Raw genomic sequence first — 25,308 nt, forward strand, 5'->3', positions numbered from 1 at the left:
GTAGTCAATTGTTTGTACTTTACTGAATAACTCCTTTTCGAGATCACCCATGTCTATTACTTCTGTTTCATGTTCTGCCATAAGACAACTTAATTAGGCATCTCCCCACCGTAAGAGAAAGAGGAAAAAAGAATGAAGAGCAATATATCTACTAACCTGCAACATTTGAGATTGGAGCTTTGTAAATTTTTCCTTTCTTTAAAGGAAAAGAACCAGAGATGATAATCTTGTCAAACTCCATACTTTTGGCTTCCCCACAACTTATAGCATTAACTGTGACACTAATAGAGTCACGTCTGACTTGTAGTACTTCAGTATTGCAGAGAACTTCTATTGGAAGAGACTCACTGATCTTCTCCCAGAGACTTGTATATCCTTCTCTAAATCGCCGAATCTTCCCAGCCATGGAAGTACGGGTGAACTCATGAATGTAGGCATAAGGCATGTCTTGAACAAAGCCATACCCAGAAGCAGTATATCCATAAGCCACAGATTTAGGAATAGATTTGAATCCATGTTCCTCAAGATATGCAGGGGTTAAGTTTGAAGCAAATTCACTTACAGCATGGACACCAATCCGTCCTGAATCCTTTGCCTTTTCCTATTAGCATAAAAAATGGACAATTGATGATTGCTAAATTATAAAATCGAGAAGTAATTGTTGTGCAAATAGTGGACACTAACTTGAAGTTCCAATGTCAATGAGATCACCGATACATAATCATCTGCAACTTTAATATCTTTAAACTCCCCTGTAGAACTGTCAATTAGGGCAAGCTTGTGGGAGTCCATTTCCTCTAGTTCAGATCCCGTCTCTTTTGCTAAGTGAAAAATGACAGGGGAGCTATTTGCAGCAAGAACTTGACCACCCAGATCATATATCTTTCCTGTAAGAATTCTATTTGTAAAAATATAATCTTGGTATGCATAATAGACTATGTTTAGATATGGTAGGTACCACTCTTAGTTTGTACCTTCAATTTTGACTGATTCACATAGGCCACCAACAGTGTGGTACTTCTCTAACACAATCACATTATTGTAGCCGAGTTTGGCCAGGGCATAAGCTGCTGATAAGCCACTTGGACCAGCACCTATAATCCCAATTCTTGTTTCCGGAGGATGGCATGGATGCATCTTGAAGAATTGATCTTCTATGGGATTTTTTGGGTCCATCTTCTCTGTAGTTCAAGATTTCCTCTAGAAGCACCTTCTGAGATCACTAACAAAGTGAATTCAAGATCTACTTGGTTCTAAATTCAGTCAAGGGTGTCTTTTGGTAATAAGGCCTTGAACTCAATATTCAAAACCAAAATCAAGTTTAAGATTACAAAAGCAAGCTCTTATATTTATTCTTTTCTGTTAATGAATATTAAAAACTGATAAGTTTATTCAGGACAAGAAGAACAACAAAAGGAGAAACAGACATTAGATGGAAGTAAACCTAAGCTCCTAATCATTTAGTAGCAGGCATAGGGGGAAGTCATCCATTAAAGATAAGCTTTTCATTACCAACGATGCATATAGGCTACTCATAAGTACACAACCTTCACCAAGTAAAATTATTTTCTTATATCATCAATTAGTTCATAAACACAAATGCACACACACAAAGCAAAAAGATTTGGAAGACAAAAAGCCACCCATTAAAGATAAAGCTCTTCAGAGCCAAAGATGTAGATGGACTGTTCATCAATACACAACCATCACCAAATAAAATTTTCTTCTTATATCACCAATCAATTCACAGATACATGCACGCATGAAGCAAAAAGATCTGGAAGATAGATAATGTAGAAAGTTCTTTGTAGATCTAATCATGTAGATACGCAAGCCTTAGATCAAAACTTAAAAATTGTCAGTAGTTCAATGCAGAGGAAGAAAAGAAGAGGAGGAGCAGATGTAGCCTCTCAAAAGTATGTTAAGAGACTTTGGAGGAAATGGTTCAAGTACATGTTAGAGACCAAGAGGAAGAACTAAGCTTAGAAATAAATTATTGAAGAACTAATATTCAACTTAAGAACATAACACAAAGATACCTCACAGATGAAACGAATGTAGAAATCCACTCCTTTCAAAGCTGGCTATTTCAATTCGATATGATATATGTATCCCTCGTTGTAGTTCCTTTTTCATTAGAGATTTGAAAACCGGATATGAACTACACATCAAAGCAATGGCACACAATTGGCATATACCCATTTATGATCACAAACGCAGTATGTTCTCACCCTGCAAATTTCATGGCTCGTTTTCCATTCTCTAGGAATATGTTCTTTTCTTTCCTGGCAATACTCTCTCTTGACCAAAGATCATATATATGAAATAAAATGATTTCCACCTTCCTACGAACAAAAACTGCTAACACATTCTGTCTCCCTTTCTATGTATATATGCACATACACATTTAGACATATGACATATACAAGAAGCAATTAGAAGACTAACCTGTGAGCTGAAATGGGCAAAAGTGTGCCAAAATTCGATGCCAAATGGCAAAAGAGAAAAGTGAGGGGGCGTCAGAGAGGTACTCGTTCCTCCACGTACTGAGCTAGACGCTTTTGAGCTCATTCCATATTCAAACAGCTGCTACACGACAACTTCACTGTTCCTTATTATCATAAAACACTTATAACCTCGGCCTATTTCCTTGGTGACTCCGGGAATTCCCAATGCAATATTCCAAATATACTTTTTGATTCATTCTCCTAGATATCTCTGTCATTGTACCGACAACTTCGGCTTCTGGCAGATACTACATATATATAAAGTGTACATTCTCAAAAGAGAGAGACTTGTCGATCAACAAGAACGAGAAAACGAAAAAAAAAACACAAGAATTATGTTTTTAGGCACATGGATCTACCAATTACAATGGTGAGGGGAGCAATGGTGGTAGGAATATTGTTTTGGGATAACATGATGGTGTTATGGCGGACATAACAAACTCACATATATAAATGTTTGTGCCGGTTTTTGTTTTGTTTTAGTTTGTAGCATTTGGAGCTGTACTTTAAAATAATAATGATCAAAGAAGTATGCGGGATAACTCAAGGCCATCATGAAATCATTCTCCCTAATGAAAGGACAAGAAAATGTGTAGAAAATAATTTGGCTAACTTGAATATATGTATACATATAAAACTAACAATATTATATATATATATATATATATATATCTCAATATACAATTTGAGTGATGGAATTGAAAAGAATGCTAGAGTACGTAATGTAAAAACTTGTAAACAAGTCAAATATATAACAAAGTATTAGCTTTTAGGACATATCTGTTGCGACTGCCTCAACATATATATACATATATATAACATATATATATATATATATATATATGTTTGACCAAATTTATTGGTCTAATCTTAGTTGTCCATTTTTTGTATTTAATTTCATATAGCATGGGAAAAAATGACATGATCTCTCACGAAAATGACATTCTAAATGAATTAGTATGGAATTTAATTTGTTAAAAAGTCGTGCATGCATGCTTTGTGACATTATAATTGCAGCAAGTAGTTTTGGATATTGTGCATGCCGTCACGTACAAAGAGGGATTATGTGGGGTTAGGAGAGATTGATTATGCTTTGACAATTAGTACTTACCTTTCCCGATCGAAATATTTCAATTTTAATTCATTGGAGCGTCTTTAGAACTTTGTGATCAAAACAATTTAACGTTTCTTTTAATTCCAACTCTAAGGCTCCGTTTAGATGTTGAGTTGAGTTGAGTTGAGTGAGTTTTGTGAAATTCATTTAAGATAAGTTTATATATATTTAGATGTTAAAATGAGTTTAAATATATTTATGAGAAGTTGAAAAATGTTATGGTCTCACATGGTAAATAGGTATTGAGTTAAAAAATATTATCAGTCTTATATGTAAAGATATTTTGACACTACAACAGAATGGCCTTTTCCCGGCGACATAAAATCGCCGGTAAAAATATCAAAATCCCCGCTATATCTATATTCCAGCGATTCTCAAATCGCCGAACCTTCGCCGCTATTATTCTTCCACTTTATAAATACCACGGCGAAACCAAAAACTCGCCGTGGAAAGAGGCCTCTTTGACAGCGATTTTTACATCACTGCCATCCAGATTCAAAACCGTTAATTAATATTCCAGAGATAATAAATCGCTGCTATATCATGAGTTGAGTGATATTTTGTAATTTAGAATATATGTGTTTAGATGTTGGAATATGTTTAAAACAGAATCCAACTAAGATGAATTGAACTCGAATTCCAAATGAAGCATGAAAGAGTATTATATCAAATTTTAATCCATGAAATAGATACATATAAAAGTCACGTTGGATTTGCAACGAAATCATGATTTTTTTTTTCATTTAAAAAAATAATAATAAAGCATATATATCCCAAATAAAATAGGGTTTGTCAATAAGCCATGCAAGAGTTAATTATGGGAGCAGGAACCATGAACGTAGGTAGGACACTCGGGGAAATTTAATAAGGGTGGCTTGTGGTCTAGTACTTGCCAAAATTAATTGTTTATCATAGCCAATTTAAATTATATATAAAAAAAATAATAATACAACTTTTGAATGAAAACGATATTTCATATACAAAAAAATTATGTTATTTACAGTAACCACGTCTTGCCAAGTGTCAATATGCTCATGAGCTAGTTTCCTACGTTTTGAAGAAATGAGGTCGACATTTATATATGGTACCATGTTAGAACAACTAATTCCTAAGACTTCATTTTTATTTTTTAATGAGTTGGTTAAAGTAAAAAGATCGATTATATTTCTCCGACATCCTTTCAAGTAATGGGCATAATTTTAAGCTTTTATTGAAACATCGACATGCTTTGGATGTTGTCTCGCCCGGTCCATCATCATGATCAGAAAATACTATTTTATTTTGTTGACAATAATTAAAGGTGTCAAATCGTGTTAACGGATTATATTTGTATCATGTCAAAATATATATTATATTATATAATTCAATCCTAACCCGACCCGTTAAACTTATCATGTCAAAATTTAAAACCCTAACACGACCCATTAATATAACGGGTTGTATTGTGTCAACTCGTTTTGACCTATTAGTGAATATTACGAAATAGATTAACACGACACAATACGACTTGTTTCAAACTGTTTATGTAAATGGATTGAATAGACCCGAAATTAATCAATTTGACATGATTAAATTTAGCATAATTTTATATAAATTTTAAAATCATAATATTTATAAAATTATAAAACTAATTACAAGTTCAAAATTACAATCCAAATAATAAAAATATTAAAATTAAAATTCTAACAATTTTACTTTTAAGTATAATGGCATAATTATAGTTTTAACTTTCTTAGCGTGTCATAACAGTTAATAACGGATCAATCATAACTTGTCATAATAGATTGATCCGTTATTAACCCGTTAATCAATCCTGTCTTAACGGGTCAACTAGTTTTTATCCGAACCCGTTAAGACTAAGCCCTAATCCGCTATCATCATGTCGTATTCGTGTTAGGTTAACGGGTCGTGTAACATATTGTCACTCATAATAATAATATCAAGAATTATATATCATTATTTAAAAAAATTATATTCATAGTTATTTTTTAAAAAATGAATAAATATAAAATTTATATATAAAAATTAATTTTTTAATAATAAATATCATTTCTTTTCAAAATAAATACGTAATATTTATATAATCTATAATTATATCGAATATTACTCGTACAACTAGATTTTCAAATCCGGATTCAAATCAACAGTCCAAATGCGAACCCAGTGAGATTTCGAAAGCTTTTAAGGGCTTTTCCCATAACTTCTATAGCAATTTGAAAGTCTTTTCCACTGGTCATCATTTCATCATTGAATCATCATCTCATATGTTCAAGAGAGGTAGGGTTTGGATGCATTCCATCAAGTTGACACGTGTATCATGCAATCTCCTTATTGAAGACAATCTTGAGAAGATCATACTACGCTCCTTACTGATTAAGAAAACAATACGAATTTTTGAATGTTCAAAAGAGGTAGGGGTGGCAATATGTTATACGATCCATTAATCTAATACGAATACGATACAATAATAGCGGGTTAGGGTTTGGTCTTAACGGGTTCGGATCAAAACGGATTGACCCATTAAGACACGATTGCTTAACGGGTTGATAACGGGTCAACCCATTATGACACGTTATAACCCGTTATGACACGTTAAGAAAGTTAAAGTTACAATTATACTCTTATACTTTTTTTTTTATAAGTTATACTCTTATACTTAAAAGTAAAATTGTTAGAATTTGAATTTCGATATTTTTATTGTTTGAATTATAATTTTAGACTTGTAGTTAGTTTTATAATTTTTATAAATATTGTGATTTTAAAATATATATAAAATTATGCTATATTTAATTAGGTCAAACTGGTTAATTTTGGGTCTATTCAACTAATTTACATAAATAGTTTTAAATAGGTCGTATTGTATCATGTTAATCTATTTCGTAATATTTACTAATAGGTCAAAACGGGTTGACACGACACGACCCGTTATATTAATGGGTCATGTTAGGGTTTGAGATTTTAACATGATAAGCTTAACGGGTCGGGTTAGAGTTGAGCAATATAGTATAATATACATGCTTTGACACGACACGAACACGACCCGTTAACACGATTTGACACCCCTAAAAAGAGGTAGAGTGGTACCCGGCAGGGCCGGCTCAATATGAATGGGGCCTGAGGTTAAAATTTTTATTGGAATTTTTTTTATTTTAAAAAGTAAAATTAAATAAAATTATTTTAATTTTTATATTATATTTTTATTTACAAATAATTCCAATTTTTTGTTAATTAAAATTATTGTTTAAGATTTTATACTACATTTTCAACTAATAACTCACTTAATTTTTATTAAAAAATTTCTAATTTAGAGATGATTTTATTAAATCTAGTTTAACAAGACGTGCTTTAAACTTGTAGAGACTGTTTGGGAACACAATTGCTTTTAGATATAAACAATCCCTAAAAGTAATTATAATTATAAGTGTCAATAACGTTCTATAAATAACCTATACATTTGGAAAAAATTAAGTCATTGCCTTTTCAAAGATCATACTAAATTTTTTTATCAACACTCAAAAATTAAATTTTGCTATTTATAATTTTTACATTATATATTAAACTAATAATAACAAAAAAGAAGTGTATTCTTAGAAGAAGAATACTTAAAATAATTATTATATAAAATACTTTTAAAATTAATAATGACATAACATCTATTTAATATTTTTAATGTTATCTTATTAGATTAATTAATTTTTTAATTGAATAAATTTTTTTAAAAAAAAACCTACTTTAGACTTTTTTGAAAGTGAGGCTTTTCTTCCACTGGGCAAGTACCTAATTCGTCTTGGGGAAGGGTCGCCTTGGTACTAGGACCACAGATTTGTCTACTAAAGTTTTCTATCGATTAGGGTAATTTTTATTTTATTTTTTAAACTCCTTTAAACGGTTTTTTTAATATATCTAAGTCTACTTTATAATACAAAATTTTAATACCACTCAAATCAGATCTACGTGCAAATTTTATATACAAAAGTTTAGTACCGCATAGGAAAGGAAAAATTTAGAGAAATATTAGACCGAAATGCAAATTTTATATATAAAAGTTTAGTACCACTCAAATCAGATCTACGTATAAATTTTATACACAAAAGTTGAGTACCACTCAGAAAATGAAAAATTTAGAGAAATATTAGACCGAAATACAAATTTTATATATAAAAGTTTAGTACCACTCAAATCAGATCTACGTACAAATTTTAAACACAAAAGTTGAGTACCACTCAGGAAAGGAAACATTTAGAGAAATATTAGACTGAAATGTAAATTTTATATACAAAAGTTTAGTACCACTCAAATCAGATCTACGTATAAATTTTATACACAAAAGTTGAGTACTACTCAGGAAAGGAAAAATTTAGAGAAATATTAGACCAAAATGCAAATTTTATATACAAAAGTTTAGTACCACTCAAATTAGATCTACATATAAATTTTATATACAAAAGTTTAGTACCACTCAGGAAAGGAAAAGTTTAGAGAAATATTAGACCGGAATACAAATTTTATATACAAAATTTTAGTACCACTCAAATCAGATCTACGTACAAATTTTATACACAAAAGTTGAGTACCACACAGGAAAGGAAAAATTTAGAGAAATATTAGACCAAAATTCAAATTTTATATACAAAAATTTAGTACCACTCAAATCAGATCTATGTACAAATTTTATAAACAAAAGTTGAGTACCACTCAGGAAAGGAAAAATTTAGAGAAATATTAGACCGAAATGCAAATTTTGTATACAAAAGTTTAGTACCACTCAAATCAGATCTACGTATAAATTTTATACACAAAAGTTGAGCACTACTCAAGAAAGGAAAAATTTAGAGAAATATTAGACCTAAATGAAAATTTTATATACAAAAGTTTAGTACCACTCAAATCAGATCTACGTACAAATTTTATACACAAAAGTTGAGTACCACTCAGGAAAGGAAAAATTTAGAGAAATATTAGACTGAAATGCAAATTTTATATACAAAAATTAACATACTAATGTGACTTAATATAATATATCAAATCTATTTTATAATAAAAAGAGTTTTACAATATGATCATCACATTAAACAATTTCAATATATAATTTTTTTTTAGTCTTTGTGTGTGAATCAGATATTTCTCCAGAATTTAAGGCGTGTGAGTTCTATAGGTAGGCTTAAAAGATGTTCGATCCCCTAAAAAAAAAAAAGAAAAAAAAAAGCAATACTACTTTAAAGTTTGGGAAAACCAAAAGAAATGTGTTACGAAAACTAAATTTCTTAAATAGAAATCAAATATATTCTTTTTATTTAATAGACTAGATTTAGTTGGAGTTGGAGTACATGATGTGGCTAAGACGGGAGCAACAACTCTCTTCAAAGAACTATTGATCTTAGTTTTCTTTTATTTCTTATTTTCAACAGAATCGAGAATTGTAGGAATTTTACTTTTTATGTAAAGACCGGGTTCGAAGATTTAATATCTTTCATTTAAAATCATATCTCAAAATACAGATATAGATTTCGATTTCTCAATTAGACGTAGATATTACTATTTTTACTTAACTATTCCAAATAATTAATTAGGAATACCACAAAATCTTTATATAAACATCAACCTCTCAATATACCATATTATCATAACATAATAAATTTATTGAATAAAATTCTCTAATAACCATGGCATCATTTTGTGCTTAATCCATTGTGCTTAACTAATTTTGTCCATGTTCCCTAATCTTGATCCTCGACTAAAATATTCAAATTATCTAAAAACAAATTATGAAGATAAGATGTGAGTTATTAACAACTCAGTAAGTAAAGAACATATGAACATTTATAGAGTTCAAAATGTAGAATAAAAATATTTTTAGTTTCAGAATACAGAACCAAAACATGTTATCAAAATATCAGAACGACGGTTCAAAATATTTATATTCAAAAGTTCTTTGGCTTAGTATACTGAAACATCACACCAGAACATAATTTCATGTTTAACTCACGTGGTAAGATTGTGCAAATCTTGCCAGCCAATTGAGTAGAAATAAAATGTAAAATCTTCCCATTATTATTCTTAGAGTCTCGACTATGTACATGGAAAAAACCACGTAGAAGGCCACTTTATTTCCAAAGTGGGTGCATCAAAAATAGAAAAGTTGGTACCAACCATAACAAAGGTCATAGTTTTACACCTAAGGTAAGTCAAAACAAAAAAGAAACAAAATGTCATGTCAGAAGTTTTGGGAGGTCACATCATATCATAACAGAGTACAAAATAGATTCCGATCATCATATAATCATGCACTAATTTTCATATTCGCTCTTTTGTATAATTCAGAACATTAACACAAAAAATAACCAATATCTACACTAGTCATGACTAGGGGAGAGCACAGTTCGGTCTGGGTGATAGATCAGAATTTCAATCCATCATTTTCTCAGACCAGACATCCCTAGGGACTAGACCAGTAGCTATCGGTTCGGTCGGTCCAACCCTTTTTTTTAAATCTATTAATAAAAAAATTATTTAAAATATTAAATTAAAATTAGTGACTTATTAAATGAGAATTACATAATAAATTGTTCAATTATTAATATATTTACAAATACTATATATTATAGTTATACTTTAAAGAATATAAGAATACATTGATCTAAATATATATAATTATAGATTTGGTACCAATATTATAACTAATAACTATATTAGTAGTATTACTAATATACTATATGTTAGCGATAAATTAGTAATACTGTATTATTTAATATTCTATATAGTTATAGTGATTTAATACTAACATATTAAGTTAACTATGCTAATACTATTATAAATTTATACATATACTATAATTTATAGTATAACTCTTTTAATATGTTAATATATTAATATATATTAGTACTATATATTATAGTTATATATTAAAGAATATAATACTTATGTAATATTGTGATATATATATAATTAATTTATTCAATTATTTATATAAATAATATATATAATTTTTTTTTTTTAATTTTTCATTCAGTCCGGTTCGATCTGGAGTAAAAAATCCCTAGACCATGGACTAGAACAAATGAATTTGGTCCTCCCATTTTTGAACTGGACTGGTCCAATCCTGTCCAAACCAGCCGATGCTCTCCCCTAGACATGACAGAAAAATATTTTTCTCTTTTTACACGCATTTCATAAGTAATGCAGATAAATGACTAAGGTTGTTTTTAAGTATTTTTTTCATAACAAAATATGCATATTTTTCATAAAAGCAATCATAGTCCATTCGTTTTATACAAAGTCTAGCATACCCCGCTTTTCTTGACCTTTTAACTTCTCTGCATTTTTTTACAATTGTGCCAAATAAATATCAATCTTCACCTATAAAATAGATATGCAACTTACTTAAATCTCTAGTTAAACATGTATTTTGATATTTAAGTCTGAAATATTAAAATAACCTTTTTTTTTTTAATAAAAATTTAAAATTCTTGTAACCCTATAATATCATCACTTTTCAAATTAATTGATATCGACTTAATTTCTCTTACTAATGTATTAAACTCTAAATTATTTCTGTTTAAATAAACTTGTGCGCTAATATAAAGTGAGACTAAGCTCACTTAAAATACTTAGTAGTTTTCTGCAGTCAACTAAGGCCAATTGTAAAATTAAGCCCAACAAAAATGCAAGTTCAAAACACATGACGCTTTGGCTTAACGCAAAGGGCATTAATGTTTTATCATCTCAAAAAGTTTTCTCCACTTTATGCGTAAGAAGCTTTGCGGGAGACTTAGGAATGGTTTGGACAGTGATATTAGATGAGATAATTTAAGATGAAAGTTAAATATTATTAAAATATTATTTTTTAGTATTATTATTATTTTAGAATTTTACAATTATGTAAAAATTTAAAAATTTTATAATAATGAGATGAGATGAAATGAAATATTTTTACTTTTCTATTTTGAAAACAAAGCAAACGCTCGTTACGGGTAGTAAAGGGGTTACACAGTAGAGGCTTACCAAGAGAAGGGGACACGCAATGGAGCAAGGAGCTAGATGGAGGTCGAAGGTGGTTAGCGCGGTGGCAGAGCACAAGAGAAAGGAATCGTGCAATGAGAAAAGGAAAAAATGGCATAGGGAAAACATAGGCTTTTTTATTTGGTTTACGGTGGGTGGTGCAATGGCAATGACTAGGTTGTGCAGGGCGATTACCAGCGTGGTTGACGTACAGTGTAGTTGTGTGGTTTTTCGTGGGATGAGGTGGTGGCGTTGAGGAGGTGCACTAGCTCACGGTTGCGTTGAGACGACTTGTCTAGGTGCTTCCTTGATGTGGAAAGGTGGGGTACGACTGTGGTGGTTTAGGGTTCATGATGGAGACAGCGTAAGCTTCCTATGGTGGTTTTGTTTGCTCTTGCTAATAGAAGGGAAAAATAATGTGATACCTCGTTTCTACATATATTTTTATTGAATGAGTATTTTAATTTAATTAAAATATTGATTCTTTTATTTTAAATTCTCTAATTTTAATTAGATTTATTTAGTTGTGAAATTTATTTCAAGATGCTTTCTTAATTAGTAATTATTATTTTGTGTTTAAATTTCTGTTTAATTTAATTTAGTTTATTTTTAGATTTAAAATTTTGTTATTAGTTTTTACTAGTTATTTATTATATTTTAGATAGATATTGTGTTTAGATTATTTTATTCGATTTATAGCTTTTAAAGTTGTTTTCGTTGGATCAATTTCTGGACCTTAGAGGTGAGGACTGGATTTCATTTCTTTTCCTTCATCTTTTCTTTTCCTCTTTTTATTTTCTTTTTCTTTTTTCTTTCTTTTTCCCCACTTTTCCTCCCCGGTTTGTCTCTCCCTGTGCTCTCTTTCTTCCTCCCTATCACCGTCCATTTTGTCCTCCCAAAACCACCTCCTGCCGCCACCGTGAGCTATACCACCCCCACCATTTTCTTCCCCTCCGGCTAGTGAACATCCCCACCAAATTTCAGCCACATCCGAGCTGCTATTAACCATTATGAGCTCCTCCAAGCCGCGCCATCATTTTGCACCAGTGCCACCGTTATTCCACCTCCAACCACCACTTCTTCACCAACCTCTTGCCGACCTAAACCACCTATTTCTAGCTCCGATCCGTCGCCGGAGCAGCCCCTACGAGCTCAACTCCGTTTTGGATTTTTTTGGCCTTCCACCACTGTTTTCGCCGCCACCCACAGCCAACCCCCACTTTCACTAGCTTCATAAATACCTCTAAATCATTTCCTATCAATCCCAAGCCTTACTTCGTCCCCATTCCAAAAGTGGATATTTTACAACCAACGGTCACAGTGTTTTTACACTGTTACGTTGCTTTTCCTTTACCTTTTTGCAGCCTATTGATCCTTTAAAAATTTTTATATAGCACTGTAAGTATTTTTCAAACTTCATTTTATATTTAAATATATTATTACTTTTACAATAAATTGTGACTAGTTGATTTTTCCGGATTGAGTTCGAGAAGTCGGGGGCCGGATGGATTTGAGGATAGAGTTAATTATGTTTGGATGATTTGAATTGTTGGATATTTTGTGTCTTATTATTTGCATTGCATGATGCATGCATATACATGTGAAAACTGGGTTTTCATACACAAATGGATTTATGGGTGCATGTGTATCATGATCCCAAGCCAAGATGAGGGATTATCTTGGTGGAGATCTTCTGGTCACTCGGGAACGAATAATACTGAGTGACAATCCCCAGCGACAACCGGATCGCACAATACGGTAACGCTGTCGTGTCGACTCCGTGGTTCCTCAGCTGGTGGGGACTAGAGGATGCCTGGTCATAGTACGCGTTGGGCGCAGAGCTAGGTATCACTCGTGTAGATGTCACATGCGTAATCGTTACCTGCTGTGTAGCATAGGAGCCAGGGTGTGCGGATGATTCCTAGGGGAGATCATGGTGCATGTAATAATTGGAAATTGGTTTTGGATTTCGGATATGAGCCATTTTCTAGGAAAATGGCGAGGTTTTATATGTGGACTTAGTGAACCATTTTTTTGAAAAAATTGTGATTTTCTAGTTTTGGGCCATTATCTAGGATAATGGCGAGGAAAATGTTTTAAAGGGATGTTTTAAAGGAATATTTTGGAAATGTGATTTTCAGACCCTTGCATATGACATTTTTTCATGCATATTGTTGAGTTTAATATATTTTTATCTTGTAGTGTTTGGATTATTATTTACCTGCGACACCATTTTTGGTATCGTAAATTTTGATGCAGAGGTTGAAGAGGAGGAGGCTGAGCCTAAGGAGGCAGCTCTGCCAGATTATTGATTTGGAGTTGTTTTACTTCTAAAAATTATTTTACTTGTTTTTATGTTATGTAATTTGGATTTGAAACAATGTTGAAACTTGTAATATTTTGGTACATTGGTGTTTTAAACGAATTTGTATTTAAACAAAATTCTGGTACTCAGTAGAAAAACTTTTTATTACCGCTGCGTTATTTTTATGTACACGTGTTGCATTTACACACACTTAGCACTTGATGATGAGATGTGTGACCTATGTTGTCATCATCCCAACACCTCGATTTCCACGTGTCCATACGTGAGAGTTGGAGATATCACAAACAAAGCCCCAGTGGTGGTCATCTCGTGATGCAGCGGCTTGCCCCCTAGGGAGTTTGTTGTTCTGTGTATAGGTGTAAAAAAAACCGGTGAATTGGTAAATTGGTCTGGACCGGACCAAACCGATGGGATCAGTCTGATCCCTAGTTTGGTTCGGTTCGGTATCGATTTTATTTTTCTTAAAACCGGTCAAAATCTGTCAATTTCTGATTTTTCTTTTTTTAAAATCGGACTGGACCGGTTTATATATACATTTTAATTTTTTCTATTGTATATAATTTATATATATAATATATAATTATATGTATATAAATTATATATAAAATATTTTTGTATTATATGATAAATTACTAATTAATATAATATTAAAATTTTAAAATCTTATGTCATTTTATTTATTGTATTAATAGTTATACTAATATTATATTGTGCATATTAATAGTTATGCTAATACTATATCACTATATATTATAATATACTATAATATATCACTATAGTCTATAATATAATTATAATATATATTATAATATACTACAATATATTATCACTATAGTATTATATGTTATAATATACTATATTATATAATTATAGTACATTAAAACCTAAAAAGGGGTTGAACCAGACCGGAAATCGGTAAAACTGAAGTATCGATTTAGGAAGGTAATTGGTGCGTAATAGGTTTTAAAAAATGTAAAACCGGTACATACCGGTTCATTCCTAAATTTTGTCCAAAACCGGATCGGACCGGACCCGTTACACTCCTAGTTCCATGTGATAGGAGCTAAGGGGAGGAGGCGGCATCCACATGGAGGAGGATTTTCACAGAGAAAAAATAATTCAAGGTTGCAACAGCCCTAGGGACTAGAGGAGGAAGTTGAGGATTGCCGTGTGATCACTGTACTAGGTCGGAGGAAATCTCTATGGGTTGTGCATGACTAAGGTGCGTTTACGTGTATATTTATAGGATAATGCTTAGTCTATTATTTGTTTTTTTACTTAATATTTAAGGAATTATTTTTTAATAATGTAGTGATTTTTTTTAGATATTTAAAGAAATAAAAAAATGTATGAAAAAAATTTTAAAAAAAAAAATATTTGGACTTGTTGGTAGCTTCTCTCGTGCTACACTATTCATATTTATTTGTAGGCTGAAAACCTAGTGAAAGAGGAAATTCCGAGTGCGTGGTCTGTACATGGGTTGGCGTCACATTTGGGCCTAAGCCTTGACCTTCTGCATGAGTTCTGGTTCTTTGGGCGCTTCCTAAAATACTAGCCCATTAATACCATTCCAAAAATAATTTATTAACAGGCTTTAAAAATAATAATTGAGCTTATTACCGATTAAAAATGGCTCACTTGATCCGTAAATATTAAATAGTTTTAAATTAATTATAAAATATAATAAAAATTCATATTCCACCAAAATAAATTTTTGAGCCCGCGGACTTTTCAAAATTACTCGTTAATTTTCAATTAGGCTTCTCATAAATATTAATTTCAATAAATTAATAGTTGGTGGGTTTTGGTGCTTCCTGGCGTTACATTTTATTTCCAACTGAAGAGAGAACTACTTGATTCATTTTTGGATATGATAGAGATTTAAAGGTCTGTCCCTAAATATTTCTGCACCTTTTTGAGCAGATTCTGAATATGGATCAAATTCGAATCTGAACTTGGAATGGCTATTATTTATACACCAAAAAAATCTACCCGAGGTTAGCTCAAATTGAGAACTACATGAAGTGACACTGGCATGCATTTGAGCCGATTATTCTACATGGATCACATTCCAATTTAAACCTATAAATCAACACTCACTAAACCCAATATGCAAATTTTGATGAAAATACATGTTATTAGGAACATACATATATATATATATATATGGCATATTCACAACCAACTAAATTTCATGGAGAGGAAAGATCCACTGGTTGTAGCTCTTGCTGCTGCGACGTCTGCATAACTTTGACATATAGGGAAATAATGATGGAGAAGAGATATTAATGGCTATGGAGGACGTGTGCTTGCTTATAACATGCTGTCCGATCTTGCAGGCAGCCTTCTAAAGAAGTTGAGTGGAACTGAAGGAAGCTTGGTGCGGAACCTGGGATGCCTTAACACATAAATTCCGGTTAGCAGGGCCACAACTTGGAATGGAGTAACGTAAAGAACAATGGCAGCAATGAGACAGAAGGTGACAAACAGAGTGGTCGCTCTTGGGTCTCTCCAACTTAGTAGAGACTGAAACCTTTCCCCTTGAGTTGCTAGGTCTCCAACCACGGTCTGAACTCTTCCTCCAATACTTCTCAGCCTGTCATATCTCATCCTAACAATATCTGACGACCGAGAAGTAGGGAATGTATCAAACTCTTCATCTAGCTCATCTGGGTGAACAGCATCAGCATGGGACAGCCGGGTGTCCATGTGAGGAGGGTGTTGTGGTCTGCGCCTGAAGTTCCAAATTCCAATCAGGAAAAGGTACAGAAAGACAGTAGGAAGTACAAGCTCTGGATAAAGGACCAATATAATGAAAAGGATGTGAATTAAAATGGTGGTAAGAGGGTTCTTCCAGTGGCAGATGGAATCAAACCATTTTCCAACTGCAATCAACCCACTTAGAACTCCCATTATTCTGAAGAAGTTTGCTTTGCTCCTCCTCATACTCCACATATGTGAATCCACATCTAGCATATATTCCACCACCTCTTTTCTCAATGGGGGTTCAGCACGGCTCAGCCTTGTGGAGACAATTTGCATAGCCTGGTGCCTCAGGCTGTCAAGCTGAATTACAGACAAGGGATGAATGTAGTGCATTTTTGGCAACAATGGGTGTGAATACATATGCAACATGTTAATCAAAGATGAGCATGTAAATCTCACAGCCAACTGAACTTCGCCCGTCTTCTTCACCCCTGAAGATTGTAGGGCTAGAAGTGGATATGAGTGCGTGTAAACCCTATCAGATTGAAGGGTTGATAGCCGAATTCTCACCTTTCCAATTCTTGAATCCTTCCCCCCTCCATCTTTATCTCCCCCATGTATATGACCATTGTCGAAAACCCCTATTGTAATGACGGTACATGGGTCGAAGACCTCCCAAATGTATTGTTCATTCCACTTTGGAGAGAAGCTTTCTATAATTGTCCTTGTTCGGACCCATTTCTGCCCATACTTGGCTACACAATAAGCATCTGTGGCTCCTCGACCATCTTTCGTCTTCATTGGCATCAAACCCTGAGCACTTATAATCCCCAATTCAAAGATCCCAATGCTGGGCCTCCACAATTGCTTTGCTGTTGGTCTCAGATCACTACTATAGTGTGTAGATTCATCCAAAACATGGTACCCACCGTCCAAGCAAATCCTCATATGAATCCTACTGGCAAATTTAAACTCTTTCTTCTGCTCCCCATCTACAACCACATGCTTCTCTAGATTAAACCACCTAGTGTTTACAGGCTTATGATCTAACCTCCTCTGCACATTCTGTAAACGAATCACGCACTTTCCCAAGATTTCATCTTTGTTTGGTGCCACCCTATCTTCCACAGTCAGAATCAAGGGTTCCTCAAACGGCTCAGCAACAACAAACATCAAGTCCTCGTTCCACACAGGATTTATAGTTTTGCTTGGAGATGTTCTTGTCCTCACTGCCTGCTTTCCAAGGACAACCTTAACAAAAACTTCAGGGTACCTACTTTTATCACCAGGTACCAAGTCCTGAGCTTCAATCACATTGACTCTTACATACCAAAGCTTTGGGGAAAGATACACCTTCGATCGAATGTTTGCAACACCCTCAGGGCCAACAGCTGCGGCATCTGAATGCCATGCATCCGGAAACGCCTCATCAGCTTGAGTTCCCATCCAAACAGCCAGCATCAGCTCTCCCTTGGTTATCTTATCCCCCTTCCTGTCCTCAAGTCTGTACCACTGAGGTGCCAACGGGCTATCTGGTGGAATACGTTTTGGGATGTCATTGAGTTCAAACATAATCCTACCGATTAAATCATCAAGCACAACATCCTTATCTTTTACCGACACTTCCAAAACTGAAGCTTGAAGACGATCTTTTGAGAAGGCAAAAACCTGATTCCATTGAGGGTTGGACTTCTTTTCAAAATGTTTAGTAACTCCCTTGTAATTTCCAAGCTTCACTTCAACATAGGGATCACAACTACCAGTAACATCTTTTCCAGGTAATTCCTTGGCTTTGACAACGCGGACATAAAGGTACTGCATTTGCTCAACAAGGTCATAGGCGCAAGAAAGCTTATCACCAGTGATTGAACCAGCACCAATATTGGGTGAGGTCTCCTTAAGAGCAAAGTCTTGAGGTTGCGGAGGCTTCTGCATCTTTCTAGTTCACACTAAAGAACCAGGGGAAAGATGCAAAAAAACTTGAGTGTAGATCGAAGACACAGAGATACAGAAAGTAGTCTTACGAAACCAAACTTTCAAAGCAATTTAAGGATTCGCAGAAATGAGATACATATGAGAGATATGAGGATCGAAGAGGAATGGAAGGACGACCAAATCAATTATAGCACAAAACAAAGTAATAGAGTCACAGTAAGAGCGCTTCCGTGAAAGATTTAAACCAGGAAGGGGAACCAGCCTGCAAAATCAAAGCAAGAGATCATAAGTCACTATTTCTTCACATCCCTCACTTCGGTTACAAGAGGGCCCTAAAAAAGGTTGATATTTAATGCTTCTTTTCCCTTGAAGTTTCAACTTTTGGATTCCCCAAAAATGAAAAAAAAAAAATGAAAAGAAAAAGAAAGAAAGAAAGTCGAGGCTGCTTGGTATTGGAACATTAGGCTCAGCCGAAGCGGGGTTTAAGAGATATTAAGTAGAAATAGAGTATTACAACAGATGCCCATTTCCAGGTTTGCATTTACAAAGAGTAGGAGAAAAGAAATCGCTACAGTTGTTATAATAAGCTGGGGCGAGGACTATTATTTGACAACTAGCAGATCTAGTGCAAAAAACCAGCATGAGCAAGACAAACATCTACAAGTAATCTTAAAATACATTTAAAAATGCCCATTAGCTTCAACAACTACCACTTACTTTGAGAGAAACAAAGCTTTTCAACAACTACTCAAACCAACTTAAAAAATATCTATTACGTGCACTGCGGAATAAGTCAAAGAAATGCAGAGTACCTCTGTTCATACATGCAGACACACTCAAACTCACATAACAGTTTTAGATACTAACCAGTGGCACAGTTGGAGACGGGGTTTCTGCAATGTGTGTGTACCAATGGAAAATCTAAATCCTTTTGTTACGTGCAAAGAAAAATGAAAAGTGAAGCCCGGGAAGCTGTAAACTGGACTAATATAGGAAGTGGACGCATAGAATCTCTATAATTAGAGAGAGCGAGAGAGAGAGAGAGAGAGAGAGAGAGACCCACACGTACCAGCCTTTTCTCCCTATTTTAGTTGCATTTGGTTATTTTCCAAACCCTTTGCGCACGGGAAAACCGAGGCACATGCACGAGGATCGTGGTCGTTTTTAACATATCCAGGGACGGTTGGTTTTGGTTGGAGACTAGCTTATTATTATTACAGTTTGGAAAAATCTTCTTGCAAATAAGTTTAGTGTATTAATTCACGTACTGACATTAATATATAAGGTATATACTTAATGAAATAATGTGAATTGAAGATAGAAATAATTTTCATGATATAAGAGATCATATTTTCTTCTTCTCTCATTTTTTTTTTTTTTAAATTGATACACAACCTAAGCAAAACTCTATTATTATTATTTTTTTATCTTCTTCCTCCGAATCATATATTTTGGGGTTAAATAGGGGTTTTTGGATTTGGAATTTGGAAGTACTTTTGTGTTTTCTTTTCCTTCAACTTCAAGCATGATAGAGAAATAGGTTGATATTATTTATACGAAAATGACAAAAGTATCTAATCTATGAGAAGTTAAAAACTCTTGTGACAAAGCCATGAAAACTAACCTTATTTTTTAACAATATTTAAAACTTATAAACTCGAGTCTAATCCACTTGAACAGTTTTAATAATTTGGTTTCCCTTTAATTTTAATTTCCAACAAATATGGTCTACAAGCAAACCCAAGAAGGACCATGATTGGGTTGGGGATAGCCGATTGGCGACTGAAAGTGATATATAAGAGAGAAGAGACTTGTGGTACAGCAATTCTTTCAGTGCAGTTAAGGGTATTTTCTACCCACTCCCCCCCCCCCCCCCCACCCAAAAAAAAAACAAAACAAAATTATTGGGTGTGGTGCGGACATTGGCAGAAACTCCAAGCTGGTAGAAGCAATATTACTGAATCATTAGGTGGTCAAGTACTCCATCATCTGGACCATACCCTTAAATTACAATATTCATACGAATTGTGCTACATGGGTGGCCAATATATATGGAAAGCAACAGGTACCGTCTTGAGCATGTATTGGATTAATGGTATTTATTCTTTGATGGGAAAATTGCAACACCCAGGCCCGTCTGCTTTCAATAGCTGTTGAGAAAAATAATGAGAAAATTGGTGTTAGGTGTGGTTGGTTTGGGACCAATTCAACCTCATATCCTCCACCAAACCATACGACCATTTAGCTTGAGGGTACGTAGCATCCATGGCTTATAAATACAAATTCAATGGCTTAAAAAGAAGTGTTAATTAATTGGCTTGCATTAATCACTTCTATTAATGTCTTGTAGTTTTGAAGTAGAACTGATTACACTCCACTTGAGCATGACAATTCTTAATGATCCACCCCTCGACGTGACAGTTGTGTTAGTTGATAGCTATGCACCAGACATGCACGCACATGCACTGCATTGCCCATGGAAAGTGAATGAGTCCCAATTTTGCGTCACTTAAAACGGCCTCTCATATATTGTACGGTTGAAACATTTCAGAACATGTTTGGCAGACAGTACGCATTTTAAACTACTGCTGGTAATGTTTTATGAAGTTCATTGACGAATAGCCTAATCAATGCATTAAAATGCAGTTTTGAGGCTTTTTATACGTAGTTCCAGTGATAATCACCCAAAAAACAAAAAAAAAAAAAAAAAAAAAAACCCCCGTGACAAAGATCACTAAAGGGTGAGCATCAACCCCTCCGGTTGTCAATGGCAGGATTCTGATAACCAAAGGATGGAATTATATGATAGACGGTGGGATCCAGCCACCGACACCGATACAATCGATCTCAAAAGTCAAAACCAACCAATTACAGAGGCAGATACTACTTCATCAAGCACGGGCTCACAACATCTTGTGCATGTTCCTTAATTTGAGATTTGCGTTGGGTCAGAATTAGGTCACCTAGAAGAAATACATGGTTCCACGCGCGTACATCGATGTCAATGTGCAACACATTAGCCTTGAAACCGCGTCTTTCCTCTGCCATTTGTATGGCAGTGGAACTGGAACTCCCTAGATTGCTAGTCTCATAGCAAAAATTGTACACTAGCTAGGCTCCTGCATGTTGATGGTTGAGACTAAATATAAACTCAAGTCAAGTGTAGATTTTTACTACTCCAAAGTATTTAGACGAAGTTACAACTTATATATATAACTAGTCATGGACCAGTACAGTATGCAAGAATAATATGAGATATTTAATTAAAAACAATATATATATACTTGATTCAATTTCATGGACGCTTGCAACGCTCCCAAACAGAGAGAGAGCCTCAAGGACTGTTATGAAACCAATGACGACAAACGAAATAAAAGTAAACACTATCAAACAATCATACGATATAAAATTAACGTGATTCGGCAATTTACCTATATCTACAAAGCTGCAAAAGAATTTTATTATGCTACGGAATCATAAAATACACTTTAGAGCAAAATCTCATTGTTCAAAAAACTTAGAACCCTCATTAAGTACATATTTATAGTGTCACACAACAGAAATCCTAATTTTACTTTTCTACATTATTTACTCGAACGGTATGTCGAGCGCGCACCGAACAAACTCTTTGTTTGAGCTTCACTCCAGCACGCGTCTAGCGAACTCTTTATTAAAGCTTCGCTCTAACTAACTTTCTACCTGACACTTTTTCTGATCGCAAACATTGTCAAAAATTTGCTTCGGTTTGGGCCAAGCTTGCGTTCCATGGCATAAGTCTCATTGAAAATCCATCAAAAAACCACAATGCATTCTTGTCTTGTTAGGTTGGGTCATCAAATCGGGTAGAATAAAACTAGACTCCACAAACCCAATACAGACCTAGTGGGATATGCCTCCAATGGTTAAGTGACATAGGGGTTTCTTACTCTAAAACGAATGAAACTCAAATTTGTAACACATACCTAGAGGCATATTTATAAGGACTGGGGTGTTCTTCATGGTTCTATTCACTTCAGAAGCATGATTATGCAGTTTATAATGTCTTTCCAGTGAGAGTTTCTCATCACGATTTATCATCATAGACCCCTCGCCCCCCCCCCCCCCCCCCCCCCCCCCACCCCCAAAAAAAAAAAAAAAAAAATCTTTGATAAACTTTGTTGGTTGGTATTCCTCACTGAGTATGTCCCTAAGTCCTAACAATGCATTTTGTTCAACCTTACACTTTAATTGCATTACATCACGTGGATTCCTCATGATTAGCCCATTATTCTTTGCTCGCCCACCGCAAGTATTTATGCTTAACAATTTTCTCACAAATTCTCACCACACGTATTTTGGCTAAAATTTCTTGTTTTGAAACTTTACCCTTTTGTGACGTCCCCAATTCTTACGTACGGACACGTGGAAATTGAGGCGTCGGAATGATAACAACACGGGTCACACATCCCATCGTCAGGTGTCAAGTGTGTGTATAAACAACACATGTATAACAAAATTAACGCAGCGAGTAATAAAGTCTTTTAACTAAGTATCAGAATTTTGTTTAAATACAAATTCACTTAAAACACAAGCATACCAAAATATTACAAGTTTAACATCGTTTCAAATCTAAATTTATATAACATAAAAACAAGTAGAATAATTTTTGAAATGTAAAACAACTCCAAGTCAATACTCTGGCGAAGCGGCCTCCTCGAGCTCAGCCTCCTCCTCTTCAAACTCTGCATCAAAATCTACGGTACCAAAATAATGCCGTAGGTAAGTAATAAACCAAACAAACCTCAAGATAAAAATATATCCATGCCACAACAATATGCATGAATATAATGCCATATGCATATGTCCCAAAAATCTACATTTTCCACGCACGCCAAAAATCTCATTTTGGTCCAAAACATTTCTTTTAAACATATCCTCACCATTATCCCAGAAAATGACCCATTAACCAAACCATCAGAGCACTGTAGGCTAGAATCGTAGGCGGAACTCTACCACTATTCCTACTTACCACCATCCCTATGCCGCGTGCATCGTAGGCGGGAATCGCAGGCGGGACCCTACCACCATCCCTACACGTGCCTCTAACTCAAACCAGTCAATCCAATCATTCTCATATACCAAAAATCATTTCCGCTTGAAAGTCCAATTTTCAAGTTCTAACACATGTACATGCATGCAATTATACGAAAACCCAATTTTCCTTTTTGAACATGAACATGCATGTACTATGCAATGCAAACATTAAGACACAAAATATCCAATAAATCTCATAATCAACCAAACATAATTAACTCCATACTCATATCTATCTAATCTCCGACTCCTCGGACTTAGTCCGGAATAACACACCAGTCAAAATTTATTGTTAAAGTAAAAATATATTTTAATCTAAAAGAAAGTTTGAAAAATACTTACAGTACTATATAATAATTTTTGGAGAATCAAAAAGCTGCAAAAGGCTGAAGAAAAGCAACGTAACAGTGCAAAAGCACTGTGGCCGTGGGTTGTAAAATACCCACTTTTAAATTGGGACGATCCAAGGCTTGAGATTGATAGGGAATAACTTAGAAATATTTATGAAGTTAGTGAAAGTGAAGGTTGGCCATGGGTGGCGGCGAAAATGGTGGTGGAAAGTCAAAAGGCCCAAAAAGGAAAGTGAAGTCATGGGGGCTGCTCTGGCGACGGATCGAAGCTGAAAATTGGTGTTTTAGGACGATAAGAGGTCGATGATGAAGATGTGAAGAGATGGTGGCCGGTGGTGGAACGACGACGGCGCTGGAGGGAAAAGACACTGCGGCTTGAAGGAGCTCGTGGGTTAACGGTGGATCGGATGGAGGTGAAATTTTGTGGGGATGATCACCGACTAGAGGGGAAGAAATCTATGTGGGTGGTGCACCGCATGGCGACGGTTCTGGGCGGACGAAAAAAACTGACAGTGAGGGAGAGGGGAGACGTCGCATGGGCTGGGGGAAATAAGGGAGGAAGAAGGAAAAAGAAAGAAAAAAAAGAGGAAAAAGAAAAAGAAAAAAAGAAAAAGGAAGGAAAAGAAATAAGATTTAAATCTCATATCTGGAGTTCAGAAATTGATCCAACTAAAACAATTTAAAAAGCTATAAATTGAATAAAATAATTTAAATACCACATATAGCTAAAATATAATAAATAACTAGTAAATACTAACAAAATTTTAAATCCAAAAACTAACTAAAATAAATTGAACAGCAATTTAAACTCAACAATAATTAATATTAAAAAAGCTCTACAAATTAATTTTCACAGCTAAATAAATTCAATTAAAATACGATAATTTAAAATAAAAGAATCAATATTTTAATTAAATTAAAATACTCTTTCAGTGAAAATACATGTAAAAATAGGATATCACACCTTTTGTACTCACTACAATCTTTCCTGGGCACGTGTCCTTTCCCTAGTGCGTGTTTCCACTTTGCCTTACACATTCACCTGTTCGACGGTTCCTTTGATGCCTTTTCCCCCTATCATATAATGTAGTGCAAAATTTGATTATTCATCTGGCATCTTTTATACCCTTCGCTCTTTCCAACTCGTGGTGTCTCCTTCTTGGTTTGGCTTTTCTGCGCCTTGCCATTTCATTTTCCTGTAATCATCACTCTTCTTCTTTCTTCACCTTTCATTCTTTCTTTAACTCCTTCCTTTTACACTTAACTACTCTTATCCATTCCTTTCTCTCTCCATCTTCA

At 34.1% G+C, this 25,308-nt stretch overlaps 1 protein-coding gene across 3 annotated transcripts; it reads right to left on the reverse strand.

Moving 5' to 3' along the window:
- Window positions 1-15,887: 15,887 nt before the first annotated feature.
- On the reverse strand, window positions 15,888-19,674 carry LOC122292729 (FT-interacting protein 3-like). Of its 3 annotated transcripts, none has more exons than XM_043101215.1 (2): window positions 19,656-19,674; window positions 15,888-18,848 (listed from the first exon to the last, which is right to left on the reverse strand). In XM_043101215.1, exon 2 carries the CDS (start codon window positions 18,584-18,586, stop codon window positions 16,259-16,261), a length of 2,328 nt encoding a protein of 775 aa, XP_042957149.1. In that variant the 5' UTR covers window positions 18,587-18,848; window positions 19,656-19,674; the 3' UTR covers window positions 15,888-16,258. The 3 variants fall into 3 exon arrangements, with proteins under 3 accessions (XP_042957149.1, XP_042957146.1, XP_042957148.1); XM_043101212.1 differs by lacking the exon at window positions 19,656-19,674 and adding an exon at window positions 19,454-19,620; XM_043101214.1 differs by lacking the exon at window positions 19,656-19,674 and adding an exon at window positions 19,399-19,414.
- Between the last annotated feature and the right edge of the window lie 5,634 nt (window positions 19,675-25,308).

The sequence above is a fragment of the Carya illinoinensis genome, chromosome 13, assembly GCF_018687715.1.
Source record: "Carya illinoinensis cultivar Pawnee chromosome 13, C.illinoinensisPawnee_v1, whole genome shotgun sequence".
Classification (NCBI taxonomy): Eukaryota; Viridiplantae; Streptophyta; class Magnoliopsida; order Fagales; family Juglandaceae; genus Carya; species Carya illinoinensis.